Below are 17881 nucleotides of genomic sequence, written 5' to 3'. Positions count from 1 at the left end.
TTCAGATATTTTAAATTTTTGATTATTGGTGTGAATAAGGTTGGTTTTTACATTCTTATTGTGTTTCTTTGTTACATAGAGAATGTGCAAATATTAGTACATTTTCAAATTAAGCAATACATTCTCTCTTTGTACAAGGTGTAACAGAGCTAAGGTATATTGCAAAGAACAGGAGAAATCAAATCATGAAAGAGTAAATACGAAATAGGGATAAATCTTTAATGTTTAAATCTTTAATCAGCTTCAAAACAACAAAAGCCACAGATAAATAAGAGAAAACTGCCTTCATCAAGTTCAATTGGAAGGATTGAAGAATGAAGAAGAAGTGGAAATGTCAATGAAAACATAGAACTGCAATAAACCTGAAAATTTAAGGAAATATGAAGGCAGCTACTTGAACTGATATTTTATTATACAGGAAGGTGGGAATGTGTTGCAACTGCAGTATGTAATTTGCACACAAAAACCAACCTTTAATTACCAAACATTCGCAGACATGTAATCTTTGATTTTGTATCCACGTACAAATAATTTTTAAGGATAAAAAATAGTTGTGTTGGAAGAGTACATGAAATTTTTTGAGGCAGAAGTGCCTCAAAATCTGCACCGTCAAGAATCCCTCTATTAAGGGGCAGGAACAAAAGTGGGTACGTGAAGTTAGGTCACAGTTCAGCCATGATCTTATGGAATGCCAGATCCAGCTTGAAGGATTAAATATCCTGTGTGGGATATAATGTTATGTTCTTTGTTATATTGTTTAGCTTGTACAATTTTTGTATTTATTAGTCAAAAACATTGTATGGACTGTCGATCATAATATTGCTGGCAGAGTAAAATACAATATTTTAGGTCTTTGCAATATGTACCATTCCTTTATGCAAACACATGGCCCGTTGCTAACATTAGTGGAGAAATGTTCAAATATCCAGAATTGTAACTCATTAAATATAATTAGGCCAATATCACTAACAGCAATTTTTAATCTTACATATTGTTACAAATTTCTTTGGTTTCTTTTATTTTTTAAACGGTCATATATGAAAACAATTCTAAAACAATGAGATCCTTACCTCTAGAACTAACCAGAGGTGACCACCAGCTTTCAAGTCTGCTTTATAGAACATTCCATAGAATTTAACAACATTTGGATGATTTGATAATGACTGCAAGATGCTATATTCTGCTTCAATTTCTTCATCAACAACCTAAGGAAATCGTAGAAACAAACGAGGACAATAAACACTCTGGATAAAATTCCTACAGCAAGAAAGAATTTGTAGTGATTGTAACAGCAGCATATGTTCAGTCTTGGGATTGACTACTTCTTTAAACTTTCTCTGACAAGGAAGAGATAATGGCCAGATTTCTCCGGCTGTTCACGTCCCACCATCACTGTCAGAGAACAGAGAATTTGACACTTAGCCAGATCTCCATTTACTGCAGCAGGACAGGAGAATCCCGCTGGTGTGAACGGCCAGAGAATCTTGCCCAATATTTACTTTTCCTCTTTTACAGAAGACCATCTGCTAATAAATAATGAAAGGTGATTTTTGTGTACAAGGTGGGTGCTAACAATTTGAAAACAAGATAGAAACTAGTCATGCTAAACATGCTTGCATATTGTGCACCGATGCCTACTTTCAGTTCACATGAAAGGAGGAAGCTCCCATCTGTAATAAGTAGATGTTTTCTTATAATATTGGTATGCAATTGATATGATGTCACATTCAGGAGAAACATAATGGGCTGGACTCGTACTCTGTTGGGTCTGTACTTGTTGGAGTTTAGAAGGCTGAGGGGGGATCTTGTAGAGAAATATAAGATAACGAAGGGGATAGATGGGGTAGAGGTAGAGAGATTCTTCCCGCTTAGAAAGGATAGCAGAACTAGAGGGCACAGCCTCAAAATAAGGGGGGGGCGGGGGCAGTTTAGATCGGAGTTGAGGAGGAACTTCTTCACTCAAAGGGTAGTGAGTCTCTGGAATTCTCTGCCCATTGAAGTGGTGGAGGCTACCTTGCTGAATATATTTAAGTCACGGGTAGATAGGTTTCTGATAGATAAGGGAATTAAGGGTTATAGGGAGAAAGCGGGAAGGTGGAACTGATCCACTTCAGATCAGCCATGATCTTGTTGAATGGCAGGGCAGGCTCAAAGGGCTAGATGGCCTACTCCTGCTCCTATTTCTTATGTTCTTACGGATTCATGTTAGGAATGGTTAATGGGATTGGAGGCGATTGCAGAGACAAGGAGGGACTTGGCCATGAAGAGATTTGAAAACATGCATGAAGACTTTAAAATAAAGGTGTTGCTTGACCAGGTATTAATTAATGTAGGTCAGCAGGGGTGACGGGGAAGGAGAGTTAAGAAATGGGTAGTAGAGTTTTGAATGACTTCAAGTTTATGGTAGATCGAATGTGAGAGACCAACCAGAAGTGTGTTGGAATAGTCAAGTCTAGAAGTAATGAAGGCATGAATCAGGGTTTCAACAGCAGATGAGCCAAGACAGGGGCAAATGCAAGTGATCGTACAGTGGTCGAAATAGGAAGTGTAGTGACGAAGCAAACATGAGAATGGTAGCTCATCTCAGAATCAAAGGTGACACCAAATGTGTGCAGACTGGCTCATTGTCAGACTGCTGCCAGGGACAGGGAATGAGTCAGTAGCTAGGAATCGGAGCAAGAAGTGAAAACAATGGCTTTGATCCTCCCAACACTTAATTACAGTAAATTTCTGCTCATTCAGTATTGGGTGTCAAATAAAAGCAATCTGATAATTTAGTAACAGTGGAGGAGTACAGAGAAATGAAGGTGTCTTTAGTGTTCATGTGAAAACTGTGTTTTTGGATGATGTCATCATGGGCAGCATATAGAGAAATAAAGAGACAAGGGATAGATTCTTGGGGAACTCCAGAGGTAATAACACAGAAGCCATTGCAAATAATTCTCTAGCGACATTTAGATAAATAAGAATGGAACCACGTGGTATAGTCCCACCCAGCTACATGACAATGGAGAGGCATTAGAGGAAGAAGGTATGGTCAATTGTGTCAAAGGCTGCAAACAGGTCTAGGATGAGGATGGAATATTTACAATTCAAAAGGGTATCTCACAATAGCAGAAAGGATATTCAACTTATGAACAGAATTAAAAGAAAATTCTAAGTACTAACACTGATAGGATCCAGCACTTTGACAGCAGCTTGGCTACCATCTTTCTTGTTACAAACTTTGTAGACTTTTCCATAGGTTCCTTTTCCAATTGTCTCCATTATTTCCCAGATATCTGTGGGATCTTCCAATGTCTCAAGGCCAATCATGTTGGTATTCTGCAAGAAGAAGCCATAAAACAATTTCCTGGAAAATAAAACCTGGAGTTAACATCTTGGATATGAATTAAAGTTGATGTGACCTATTTATATATTTTTCTGTAATTAAGGTTGAGAAACAGATGATTGTTAGGAACAAAGTAAATGTGACTAAGGGTAGAATATTATGGGCAGCACCTGGGAAGTCAGCAGGAAATACATCTCCACTGATGTCTGCTTCCCCATAGCATCTCATCAGCCAACTGACACAGCAAAGAGCATTAATTGGCTGAGATAAGACTTCCTAACTTGGTCGAACCTCCCACTTCAAAGGGCTGCCAAACAATTGAATTATGGCACCACTGGGAGTGGTTGCCAGAATGCAGCCAAGTGTGAGGATCATAAGGCAGAGATTTTTTTTTGGGTGGGGGGGGGGGGGGAACCCTTCTCTAACCTTCTCTTCCTGAAACCTAAGCAGATTTTCCCCAGCCTACAACTCCTCTCCCTAGCCTCAAAATTGATGTTGAAGTAGTCCTTAAGTGGCCTTTAATCAACCCTAAGCCTTACGCCTACCCCTCATAAGATTATAGAAAGGTTGGGGACAGGCAGCAGGTAAGCCACTTTGGGTATTTTTTTGCAAACCCACCAATGGGTTACCTGCTGTAAAATTCTGCCCTCATGGTGCAATATCCTATAATTCATAATTAAAATGAACAATTCTTGAAGTTCCACGAAAGTCAACATCATGAATATTTCACATTCAGAAGCAATGTATTGCACATTTTCAAGGTCTGAAACAAAAGGTGTTGGATTCAATAGAGTACATAAGAATGTCACACCCATGAATTCTAAAAATGAATTTGAGTATAAATCCAAAATGAACATTTTCTTGTAAAATCAAATGGACTGGAGAGATGTGGTGACCTTGTCTTGACAAAGTCATTAAAATGAGAATGATCCTTCCTGTGATCATAACTGTATTTCTCCAACTACATAAAATGGATGGCTTGACAATACTGCTGTAAACTTTTGCTCCAAACTTGAAATCCAGAGAATGGATGCAAAATGCTCTAATCAAAACGTGATGCGGACGCCAGACAATGGCACTATTTATGAGGACAATGGAAAGAGATACTCTGGTCACAGGATAGATATTAGTTATTCATATGGTGATTTGATATGGTATATTCTGAATAGACACATCAGAAACACCTACATCAGAGAAAAACACTATCTAATAAAGACCAGTTAACAGAGATTCAGATTGGCCTTGAAACCTCTACCTGAAGAATTGTACCAGGGCTTTGTTATTGCACCACTGGACTGAAATTGGAATCAGGAGAAATTTGCTATGTAGGAAGATAGGAGTAGGACTAAGCCATTTGTGTCTGCTGCACTATTTAATATGATCATGGCTGATCATCCACTGCAATGCCTTTTCCTCACACTATCTCCATACCCTTTTATGTTATTGGTATTCAGAAATCTGTCAATATTTGTTTCAAACATACTCAATGACTAAGCTTCCACAGCTCTTGGGGGTAGAAAATTCCAACAACCCTGTGAGTGAAGAAACCTCTCCTCATCCCAATCCTAAATTATCAATCCCTCAGGAGAAAAAAAACTTCTCAATTCCTATCAAGCTCCTTCAGATTCTTGTATGCTTTACAGGGGTAACTTGTCATTTCTCCTAAATTCCAAAGAGTACATGCCTGATTTACTCAGCATCTCATCTGAAGACAACCCTCTCATCCTAATTGTCTTTTTGGATAGAAGAGGGATTTTCCATTGTTATTTTCTTCATCTGGCCCGAGGTTCTTTTCTCTATGTTTCTGCCTCTCTGATAGTTGGGGATTACAGTGTGCAGATGGGAAACTGTTCAACATATGCTACTTTCAATCCAAAACCAAAATTACTCCACTCAGTCACTGAGCTCCAGTATGTGGATGAAACTTGTGTGCTGGCTCACTCAGAAACTGAACTCCACGTTACTGTTATCTCCCTTCTCCAAAGGGAATGCAACAATGGACTTGTGACTAAACATGCAGAAATTTAAGGTCCATTTTCTAAATTTGGAAATTTCTTGCGAATGAAGGCAAACATAGGCAACAAAATTCATCATCACCTCAAATGTGTCAGCTCATTCATTTCATCAGTAGGCCAAAGGCTATGTGAGGACCAGGATCTCAAACCTGAGACTAAGATAATGGTTTATTTGGAGGCAGTGATCCTATTTGCTTCAAAGACTTGGACAACGTACAGGAGGCACCTCAAAACACTGCAGAAGTACTGCCAGCAATGCCTTCCCAAGATCCGCTGAATCCAATGTCAAGCAAGGTGCTCCAAGAGCATCACCCAGACAACATTTCCAGCATTGAGGTGCTAATCACTCAAAACAAACTTTTCTGGGTAGGAAGATTCTGTACATCTGATACCAAACTCCCAATGCAATTGCTCCTCTCGGAACTTGATTGCAGTAGGCAACTCCCAATGGGCAACACAAGTACTTCAGGGATGTTCTCAGAGCATGAAGAGCTTAATCATCCCTGCCATCTCAAGGGAAGTCTTAACCTAACCAACCAAAACACAAATAATTAATTCAAGAAGACACCAACTCATCAAGGGACTATTATACAAAAAAGTGAATTTGAGGAGTCAGAGAGGGCACAAAAACCTCCAAACAATTCATACACCTGACCCTTCAATCACCACTTTCCCCACATCTTATAAGCCTTTGCAGAACCTTCTGAACCAGAGTAGAGGCAAGTTATCCTGCGGGACCACCTTAGACGAAGAAGGAGAAGAGGAATTTTCTAGGAGTGTGATGGAATACACTCCACTTGCCTGGATGAGTGCAACTCAAACAACACAAGAAGCTTGACACGATTCAGGACAAAGCTGTGTGCACAATTGGTACCCAATTCCTTATCTTAAACATTCATTTCCTACATCACCAATGCACAGTGGAGCCAGTGTGCATTATTTACAAGATGCAAAAAAACTAACCAGTGTTCCAGAATGTTGATAGCACACAGCAGTCCCTGCTTCTCTTGACTCAACACTCACTGGATGGGCAAGTGGCAGGGCACTAGGAGCATTATCAAGACAAATACCATCTCAGTTCCTGAAGATATCACCCTTGCAATACACTACACAATTTTCTGATAATGTACAAAAATTTTCACTTTGCTGCCATTTTATAGTTCGCATGCCTCTGCAATTGCTTCTATCTTGCCTTTGGCTGAATTGATTCTGCCACTCAAGTTTATGTCCACGAACGTTAGCTCTATCACACCCAGCAAGCATTTGTCTACTGCAAGTCCTGCTGACCACAATCTGGTCAATACTAATGTCAGCTTCGTGCTTAGTTCAATGAGTAATAATAAACCTGAGATTTCAGCTGTTCCTGGAATCCTTTGCATCACCTAATGCATTTCATATTGGTAAATCTCTGGTGCCACTTTTATGCCAAATAGCAATCTCCTGTATAGGGAAAGTCCACAATGAGTGATTAAAGTTGTCACCTTCCTTGAATCGGTCGTATCCCCACTTCAATCTAGAAAATACCTTGCTTCTTGACATATTTTGAAAGACTTAATCCACAGTGAGAATTGGACAATGTGTTCTCACTACTCCTTCATTCACCTGTCACAAAGCAACACAATCTGAAGTCACCATCTGGTTTAGGCACAACTACAACAGGATTCATCCATGGTGTTAGTCCTTCAACTGGCTCTAATGATATCTTGGTCAACCAGTTTCCTGATCTTTGCTCCAACTTTCTCTCTCAGTGCAAAATGTGTTCTGCTTATAGGCTGTGCTACACGCTTCACATTCTCATCAATGGCTAATCTCACATTGCAGTTGTGTAACGTGCCAATTCCTCAAAACACTGATCTAAAATCCTTTCTAAATTTCACATAGAATTTTGCAGAATTCATTTTCAATCTGATGTGTAGCAACCACAAGACTTGAGCAGTATCTCTGGTCAGCTCACCATGCTCCTCAACCACTACAAATTCTGACTCCAAAAGTGCAGTAATAGAGAGAAGTCTGAAATTGACTCAATTAGGCATATTAATGCTATAAGCATTAGGAGTTAATAAATACAAATTGGTGCATCTTAGATTGCTATTTGTAAAGGAAGCTAAACGGAAATTTAATTGACCAGTTTTATAACTGAGTTTAAAACCAGGAAATTTTAAATAAAAGTAAAAACTATGGATAAAATTTGAGTAACACTCTTGCTCATTTCAATTTTAATTTATTATTTGCTCTTGGAATGTGGGCTATTCCAGCATGCAGTGTCATTGATTTAGTGCAGAATGGGCTGAGTAGGGTAGCTAACCTTACCCCTTCCCTTATGGATATTTGTGATGTAGTCAGGCTTTTACAACAATCCAAGTTTCATGGTCACTTTTCTGTGTTAGTCTAGAAATGATCAAATTTATCCATGACAATTTCAAAAATGCTAGGATTTACGAGAACAGCATTCAAATAATCTTATATCATTGGAAAATTAAAACTACATTGGATTTGAAATTTCAAATGTTTAATTTGTGTTCAATAAAAATACATAATGAATCATTTATCATCTAACTAAATAACTAGATAAGTTTGTCACACTTAAATGACTACAGCAAGACAAACATTTCTGATTCAAGTGCTACAAACAAGCCTATTCAGTACTTCAAGCAATTTAACAAAAGCATTGATTCAGAAATTTAATGCAACATCATAGCCTCCTTTCATATGAAGTAATGCAATAAAATGAATACAATAAATCAAATAATAAATGGTGCTTTTAGTAATTAAAATGATATTCCTCATCTTCTAGTAATGGATATGTCCCTAATTTAACTGCACTGATAAAGCAAATAAGTTGAAAATAATTATCACATGAAGAGTCAGCTTCACCTCTGTACTGACTTTCATGAAGTTACAAATGCAAAACTAGTTTTCGACAGCAGTGTTGTTTGCTTCTATAAGATGAAAGCACAGAAGTATCAAAATATTAATACAGATGATCTGATTTTGTTTAAAGATAAAATAAACAAATTAACAAGGTACTTGCTTTAAGGATTTTACTTTTAAGGATCAATGGATTTGGCTGCCAGCAGCATCTGGATAAAAAGACGTTTGCACCAGCAACATCTTAACAAAATGCAAGCATCTCTGGTCTGAATTATGACTAAACTCTTTGTTCAGGGCCACATTCATTTACTGTTGTAAGAGTTAATATTATCTTGTGTGAAACAAACAAATTTCAACTGCTTTGTCTCATTAAAGCAGGAGATTAGTGTGACATTAATAAAACTTGACTCTTGTATGTTGAGACACCTATTTCTTATAACCCAATGAGTCAAACTATTGACACCTTGCATTACTCCTAATTTGTAATGAAGGCGCACTGAGGCATTTCAAATTCCAAACCAAGGTTTACACCAGACATGATTTCAATGCATATCTTTTCATTTTCCTTTAATTCTGGCCCAAATGACTCCAGCCCAAGCTGAAACGCTGCAATCAGCAGATGGACCTTCTCAGCAAACTTGTTCAAGGTGACCCATCTTAGCCATTTGAAGTTCCTCCAATGGAAGGCCAGCAGCGTTCCACCTTACAAGCTGTACTCACTGAATAAATATTTTATACTAGGATAGGGGGACAAGCAGACAGGCACTAAGGGCCTGTGAAAATATTTGTTAAATTTGTTTTTCTTCAGGATTTGCTGTTGGTGGTTACTTTTCTAACAAAGTAAGGCCCATAAATTGAGAACAATCAAATGATGGCTGCATGAGCAGTGGGAGGATTAAAGGAATATTGGGATGAGATGGCTGATTGTGGTTAAGCTGTTCTTAATGCGCTGGTCTCTAACAACTCTAGCTGCCTGTAGCACTGATGATCACTATCGCTCGTCCTCCAACAAGCGTCAAAGTGGTGATGGTGAAGGCTCATCGCCAACAATGGCAAAGTAGTGGAGAATACAGTAGACATGCAAATCTGGGATGTACGGCTGAATTTCTCTGGAACAGTTCAGGAAGGAGAAGCATTTCTTAAGCATTCTGATTGCATGATTATATCTCTGATGGCAGTGTGGCTTTGTATATGGATTTCTGCAAGGAATCAAATTATTTCCAGTGGAGATAATCCTTAGCACTCAGTAATTTGCCAGGAAGATGCTGATTAGAATAAAGGCAGCAAAGGACTGTTGCTAGATGATTCTGTCAAGACTGCCACCTGAATAGCAGACACTAACCTGCATGATGAACTTCCTATGGCCATAAACCAGCAGTACATAGAGGGAATGGAATTCGTTATAATTGATAAAGATGCCAGGCTGGTGATGGGGAGCATACATGGCAATGTCTGTGTAATGTGCCAGATAACTGAAGACATACTATGTTCTGGCCATAGGAAAGGAGCTGGCACAGTGAGTCTCCTCAATCTCGCTTGATACATTGGCATACTATTCACCAATAACAGCAAAATGGACTAGTATTTAAATGGTAAAAAATTGCAGCATGCTGCTGTGCACAGGGACCTGTGTGTCCTTGTGCATGAATCGCACAAAAGTTGGTTTGCAAGTGCAGCAGCTAATTAAGAAAGCAAATAGAATTTTGTCCTTCATTATAGAGGGATGGAGTTTAAAAACAGGGAGGTTATGTTGCAGCTGGTTAAGGTGCTGGTGAGACCACATCTGGAGTACTGTGCCCAGTTTTGGTTTCCTTACTTGAGAAAGGATGTACTGGCACTGGAGGGGGTGCAGAGGAGATTCACTAGGTTGATTCCAGGATTGAGAGGGTTGGCTTATGAAAAAAGACTGAGTAGACTGGGACTATACTCATTGGAATTTAGAAGAATGAAGGGGGGATCTTATAGAAACATACAAAATTATGAAGGGTTTAGATAAGATAGAAACAGTGAGATTGTTTCCACTGGTAGGTGAAACTAGAACAAGGGGGCAGAGCCTCAAAATAAGGGGGAAACAGAAGTAGGCCTGAGTTGAGGAGGGCCTTCTTCACCCAAAGGGTTGTGGATGTGTGGAATTCCCTGCACAGTGAAGCAATTGAGGCTACCTTGTTGAATGTTTTTAAGGCTAAGATAGATAGATATTTGAATAGTAAGGCAATTAAGGGTTACGGTGAAGAGGTGGGCAAGTAGAGCCGAGTCCACAAATAGATTAGCCATGACCTCATTGAATAGCAGAGCAGACTCAAGGAGCTAGATGGCTTACTCCTGCTCCTAGTTCTTAAGATGTCACTAACGTCACCTGGTGCAGGCTGGAAGGAACCCATGGCGTAAACATTAAGGATCATGGTAACCTTGACAGCCAGAGGCAGTGCTGTTGAAGCCTTAGTATGAGGCTCGAGTTGCAACAGCAGCAGACGGATCTGTGACAGTTTCCCTGGTGCAAGGCATCACTTGAGTAAGTTAGCACAAGAGAAATCCATCCCCCATCCCACTCTACATTCTGATCTGTGCTGCCTTACTTGTTATATTCCCCTGTCCTCCATCACCAACAATAGCCCTCCAGTTCAGCCATGATTGCTGTCAAACCATCACTGATGTGGAGATGCCGGCATTGGACTGGGATAAACATAGTAAGAAGTCTTACAACACCAGGTTAAAGTCCAACAGGTTTATTTGGTAGCAAACGCCATTAGCTTTTGTAGCACTTGCTGTTCCTTCGTCAGGTGAGTACTGACGAAGGAGCGGCAAAAATCTTGCTAGCTTTGACACAGTGAACTCTCATGAAAGATAAAACACACCAAGAAACAGAAATTATCCAGCAACCTCAAAATACAACCCAACAACTAACCTATAATTATCCATTAATTAGTGATTTTGAGGCGTTCTTCCTGCCACTTAGCGTTAGACATTGCTAGGGGAGTTCAGCTCATTGTGAGTAATGCATCAGTGAACACAAATATTGAAAACAGCAAGAAGTGAGTGACTAATTTAAATAAAATATTCAACTACTTGTAAGACCTCCTGGTGTGAAAGCATCTACCTACATCAATAGAACAGAAAATACAACTCGGGCTTACAATGATTATGCACTTCCCACATGCCAATAGGTTAGGAGGCGATTTAAATTTTTAAATTAGAAACTAAATCTTTAACTCATAAAAATGCTATGATTCAAACTAAAAGTGACTTTTCAGCTGAAATGGATTTTCTGGTGAATACTGAAGTCCCACCACCAGGACAGAAAGTGAGTTCTGGGCCCACATCAGTGGACAATGGGACCCTTGGGCAGCAGTCTGCCAGCATCAGCCAATTAACAGACATCCCCAAAAGCACCTGATCCAGGGACCTGACAGACAAGCAGCCTTACCAGTGCCACAGAGCAGTGATCAGTTCTGAGACTGCATTACCCGGGAGACTAGGAAGCATGCAATTATGTTCAGGATGCTGGGAAAGACCAGCAGGCCTTGGTGAACAATGGAGGCAGGTGTGTTGTTACAACAGAGGCACTCTGGGCAAGGGGAAGTCACTGTTTCCAGGTGGCTCCTTTACAGTTTGTGAAATACCCAACAAGGAGGGCCCTTCAGTGGGCTCACTAGGAGATTGCCAGAGTTTACCATGCTGTGAAGCTTCCCACTGCAATATGCCATGGTAACAAGATGATATTGGGTGCCTTCCCCGCACCTTCTCCCTTCATATTGCTCATGCTCCTGCCTCTCAGCATATCTCAATGGGCCAGGGAAATTCAGCTTGAAAAGTCAAGTGACCAAGGAAGACATATATACATATTCTTAGCAATTTCTAATCTAAGTAACTACAAACAGAAATGTTGTTTTGCAGAGGCTGTCTGTGCAGAATTCAGAACGGAAATCGGCAATTGTTAATTAAATTAAATAAATATCGCAGCTTGCCAGAAATAAACCTTCAAGAATTCAACTTCAATTTTGTTTGAAAGTCTTCTGTTAAAAAAATAAATAGTTCTTGAATTTTTGTAGGCTATGGAGATATCAGCTAATGCTAATAAACAGACTGCATGCTGGGAAACTAGCTCAGAATGCACAAAGTGATTGAAACATCTAATTGACTCAGCAAAATCATCCAGTTGAAAACTAGCTTTGAGGCAGGCTGAATCGCTGAAGTTCTTTTTCCCATGGAAAACATTTAAAAACAAAAGAAACAATTTAGTCAATGGGTAAATATGGTCATATTGTGAAATATGTAATTTCTTTGCATTTTTTATATATATCAAGATATTTCCTATTATGTATATTGAAATTTTAGTTCCTGAGAAAAACGTCAGACAAAAACATCAAGATTGATAAACATAACTGAAATGTTTGTTTTCCAATTGCAACTATTCTTGTGGATTATTTCTATCAAAATGTTGTCATAAATGTCACATGAATTAATGGTATGGGGCAAAAACTAGAGACACTTAACATCTAGTTGAACGGCAAATGAAATTCACTTATCTTTTCAAATCTGTTTGTTGCAAGATGTTGAAGATTATGTACAAAATAAACAGGTCACTTATTTTTGTTAGAGAGGAACGACACTTAATATTCAGAAAAGATTGCGTACAAATCATAAAATTACTACCACTATAGTAAATTGTTTTAGAAGAGGGAAATGTACAAGAACATTTAACAGCCACCTAAGTATATTTAGAGGAAATCCTTCCATTTTTAATCAATTTTATATGTGCTCTAATTTTATGCATCTTAAATGTGATGAAATAAAAATAGATTGGTCAATCATAACAAGGTCAACTCACTCACTTACAAAGAATTTTCTCCTGTGTGACAGTAAATCCATTCTGCACATCATGGTTTCAGTAACAACTTGCATTAGCACAATGCAGTTTACAGGAGCACTATCTAACAAAACTGACATCAAGCCACATAAGGATATATTAGAATAGGTAGCCAAATACTTGGTCAAAGAGATAAGTCTCGTGGCGAGAGAAGGGGAAGCGTAAAGGTTTAGAGCTTGAAGTTTAGGGTCCAGACAAAAGGCATGGTCGCCAATGATAGAAGAGGGATGCATACAAAAGGCCAGAATGCAGAAGCACAGATCTCAAAAGGGTTTAGCACTGGAAGAGATTATAGAGATATATACCATGAAAGAATCTGAAAGCAAGGATCAGAATTAAAGACTGGGGTACAGGACTTGGTGCAAGTTAAGATGTGGGCAGCAGAGTTTGGATGATCTCAATTTTACAGAGGATGCAAGGCAAGAGGCACATCTAGAAAGCACTGGAACAGTCAAGTACAGAAGACACGGATGAGGATTTCAGCAACAGACAAGCTAAGGCAAGGTTAGGGATCTGCAATATCCCATTCGTTTGTGATCTTAAGTTGAGCTTGACTGAAATATTTGCAGATAAAATGATACACTAAATTACTTGGGGAGATTTTCCAACTTAGGTGCAGATCATGCTGGGGCTGCGCACGGTCAGAACTGCAAAGGAGGGGCCTAGTACATTAAGCACCAACAGGAACCCCTTTTGGAATTCTCCCAGCCTCCCCCAACTCCCACCTCTCCCAGCAAAGGCAGGAACCAGTTGATATATTTAAATACTCATTTAAATACGCTTAATTGATTTCAAGCTAGATTCTGCCTGCTGGAGGGATTCTCTGGCTCTTGGGTGCAGCAGGAGCCTGGCATGAATCACTACTGGCCTCCACAAATGGAGACCAAGCAAGATGGCCACGCCAAAGGGCTCTGAGGCCATTGAAACCTCAGTGTCAACCAGGCAATTCCCCCTGGTGCCGTGGCAGTACCAACTTGACAGTGCATCCAGCATGTAAGCAGTGTAAATCTAACACTACAAACTTGGCAGTGCCAGTGCTGCCAGGGTGTCAGGGGCAGGGCCAAGGGGTGGAGCCTGAAAGGAGGGGCTTGAAGAGTCTGGGCACGAAGGGGGATGAATACTCCAATACGGGGGGGAGCTATATTTGGAGTGGGAGGCAGAGATCGGGCTTGTGATCTATGTTGGGGCAGGACAGGGACAACATGCCTTCAATGATGGGGCATCCCAATATTTGTGAGGGTTTTTTAAAGTTTATTTGTTAGTATCACAAATAGGTTTACATTAACACTACAATGAAGTTACTGTGAAAATCCCCTAGTCACCACACTCCGGTCACCCAAATTAATATTTAAGGTGTGATCTTACCACACCGTCCCATGTGTTGTTTGACAAGGTGTGGGGATAAGATTTGTGCGCAAACATCAGAAACGCACCCATTTTCACGCTGACTCCCATCTTACCAGCCACTTTTTCCAGGCATGAACAGTTTTGCAGCCAGACTAGGCAAGATGTTAATTGAATGCATTTCAATATCATTAGCCAGTGTGGCACTTAATCATCCCCCTCATTTTTGTTAACCACTACATCAGTCAGAGGTCACACTGGCAAGAATTACAGCTGCTCTTTACCAGTGACTTTCAGGTGCAGCGGTTAAAAAAAAAGTGAACAAGGAGATGAATACCACTGACCACCAGTCTCTCCAGTGCAGGGTGATCTCAGCCATGGTGTGGGCAGGGTGGGGAGGCTTGCATGGCTACAGTGGTTTGCAGAGGGAGCGGGCTTATGCTGATCTGGGGTTCCAAAAGTCAGGCCTTGAGGCTCGTGTTGTGCACATTCCCCTGCCCACTGAATGACTCCCAAGAGGTTGCAGTGGAGGTCGACATCCCCCAACCTCACTGACATTGCCATGGTTACCCATCTGTCTGCTGACATCCCACAAACTGAAACAAGCAACAGCTATGTTGTGGTGCTTCTCCACTGTCCGTCTGAACTGCAAGCCATTGCATCAGACATCTGGGGTGTATCCATGCTGACGCTTCAAGGGTTCCCAATGGGTGTGCCCACTCTCATGGGGACATAAGAACATAAGAAATAGGAGCAGGAGTAGGCCATCTAGCCCTTCGAGCCTGACCTGCCATTCAATAAGATCATGGCTGATCTGAAGTGGATCTGTTCCACTTTCCCGCTTTCTCCCCTTAACCCTTAATTCCCTTGTCTGTCAAAAACCTATCTACCCGTGATTTAAATATATTTACCGAGGTAGCCTCCACCACTTCAACGGGCAGAGAATTCCAGAGATTCACCACCCTTTGCATGAAGAAGTTCCTCCTCAACTCCGATCTAAACTGCCCCCCCCCTTATCTTGAGGGTGTGCCCTCTAGTCCTGCTATCCTTTCTAAGCGGGAAGAATCTCTCTACCTCTACCCTATCCATCCCTTTCATTATCTTATACGTCTCTATGAGAACCCACCTTATCCTTCTAAACTCCAGCGAGTACAGACCCAGTCTATTTAGTCTCTCTTCATAGTCCAACCCCCTCATCTGCGCTATCAGCCTAGTGAACCTCCTCTGCACTCCCTCCAAGGTCAAAATATCCTTCCGCAAGTGTGGTGATCAAAACTGCACACAGTACTCCAGCTGCGGCCTCACTAGTGCCCTGTACAGTTGCAGCAAGACCTCCCTACTTTTATATTCTATCCCCCTCGCTACAAAAGGCCAACATTCCATTCACCTTCTTGATCACCTGCTGCACCTGCAGACTGGGTTTTTGCAACTCGTGCACAAGGACCCCCAGGTCCCTCTGCACCATAGCATGCTGCAGCTTTTCATTCTTTAAATAGTAATCCCTCCTACTATTATTTCTGCCAAAGTGGATAACCTCACACTTGCTAACATTATACTCCATCTGCTAGGTCCTCGCCCACTCGCTTAGCCTATCCAGATCCCTCTGCAGACTTTCCACACCCTCCACGTAATTTGCTTTACCACTCATCTTCGTGTCATCAGCAAATTTTGTCACCCTACACTCAGCCCCCTCCTCCAGATCATCTATATAAATGGTAAATAGCTGAGGCCCCAGCGCCGATCCCTGCGGCACTCCACTAGTCACCAACCGCCAATCTGAATAGCACCCATTGATACCAACTCTCTGCTTCCTATCAGACAACCAATCCTCTATCCACGCTAACACCTTACCCCCAACTCCGTGCACCCTAACCTTCCGTAGCAACCTTTTACGAGGCACCTTATCAAACGCCTTCTGAAAATCTAAAAACACATCCACTGGTTCATGGGTTGCTTGTAAACAGCCTGGGTCCCAGGATTGATAATCTCACAGACTGATAGTCATTCTTGTGGCTGCAGAGGAGGAGGAGGGGGTGAGACAGCCCAGGCCAGTGGATGCAGCAGGAGGACAAGGGGCTGCTGGCCAGGGGCAGGTGTTGGGCACCCATCAGCCGAGAGTGCAGGGAGTTCATGTGGAAATTTTCAACATTACTACAGTGAATAATGGAGGGGCATGTGATGTGTGGTTTCTGTATGATGTGGGAACTGGTGGACCCCAGGGTCCTCCCCAGTGACCATGTCTGCAGTAAGTGCAGGTTGCTGGAGGAGCTCCAGCTCAAGGTAGATGAGCTGGCCTCTGAGCTACAGACACTGAGGCTGATCAGGGGGAGAAAGGGTGCCATTGTCAATGGGGTGCAAGAGACATCCAGACTGGCTAACTCTAAGGGTCAGGAACAAGAGGGGGCTGCTGAGAGGAGAAAGGAGGGTGGGGAGAGGAGGCCTCAGACTCTCAAGCTGCATAACAGGTTTAAGGTTCTTGCTTCCAGTCTGGACGAGGACGAGGGAGGTGAGGTCGGTAAGCAGACTGCACTCGGTACAGTGATGCAGCAGGACATAGGCAAAGAGAAATGCAAAGAGAAGGGGAAAAGGAACGTAGTTGTAATTGGGGATAGTGGGGTTAAGGGTATTGACACTGTCCTTTGTCACAATGACAAAGTGCACAGAAGGGTGTGTTGTCTGCCTGGTGCTCGGGTCCGGGATGTCACATCTGGGCTGCAGAGGAACCTGGAGTGGGAGGGTGAGAATCCAGTCGTTGTGGTTCATGTGGGTGCCGATGACGTAGGCAAAATGCAAACTGAGGATCTGGGGAGGGAGTATGAAAAGCTGGGAATGGAATTAAAAAGTAGAACCGACAAGGTGGTCATCTCTAGGCTACTGCCTGAACCGAGTGCAGACGGGCGTAGGGTTGATAGGATTAAGGAAGTGAATGGGTGGCTCAGGGATTGGTGTGGGAGGAATGGGTTTGAATTTATGGGGCATTGGCACCAGTATTGGGGTAGGTGGGACCTGTTCGGGCGGGATGGGGTTGGTCTGAACCGTGCTGGGACCAGAGTGCTGGCAAATCGTGTAAAGAGGACGGTAGACAGGGCTTTAAACTAAATAGGGGGGGGAGGGTGTGAGGGTAGGTGACATTACGGGGTCTAAAGTTAAGGAGATGGTACAGGTAAGGGTAGAGGCCGAGGATGTCCCAATAATAAAGGGAGTAAGGGGCATGAGTATGGTTGGTGGTGTTCCAGCAAATAAGGTCCAGGTGAAGGCTGGGATGAAGGCACTTTATCTGAATGCGCGAAGCATTCGGAATAAAGTGGATGAGTTGGTGGCGCAGATCGACACAAATGGATATGATCTGGTGGCCATTACAGAGACGTGGCTGCAAGGTGACAGGGACTGGGAGCTGAATGTCCAGGGGTATCAAGTGTTTAGAAAGGATAGGCGGGAGGAAAAAGGGGGGGG

The 17881-nt window shown here is 41.7% G+C and overlaps 1 protein-coding gene across 7 annotated transcripts in view; it reads right to left on the bottom strand.

Moving 5' to 3' along the window:
• myo3b (myosin IIIB) overlaps positions 1-17881 on the bottom strand; it is a 542791-nt gene that overhangs the window by 497543 nt on the left and 27367 nt on the right. For 4 of the 7 annotated variants that reach the window (XM_080199029.1, XM_080199032.1, XM_080199033.1 and 1 more), the window contains exons 2-3: positions 3169-3352; positions 1071-1205 (exon numbers count right to left, since the gene is read on the bottom strand). The exons of 1 other annotated variant lie outside the window; for it this stretch is intronic. In XM_080199029.1, the coding sequence (XP_080055155.1) occupies positions 1071-1205; positions 3169-3315 (282 nt within the window). In that variant the 5' untranslated portion in view covers positions 3316-3352. The remainder of the gene's footprint in view (positions 1-1070; positions 1206-3168; positions 3353-17881) is intronic. 2 more of the 7 variants (XM_080199030.1, XM_080199031.1) reach the window with 1 other exon arrangement.

Source organism: Carcharhinus amblyrhynchos, chromosome 11, assembly GCF_965287045.1.
Source record: "Carcharhinus amblyrhynchos chromosome 11, sCarAmb.v2.hapA, whole genome shotgun sequence".
NCBI lineage: Eukaryota > Metazoa > Chordata > Chondrichthyes > Carcharhiniformes > Carcharhinidae > Carcharhinus > Carcharhinus amblyrhynchos.
Note: the sequence above shows the minus strand (reverse complement) of the source record. Positions and strands in the feature narration are given on the sequence as shown.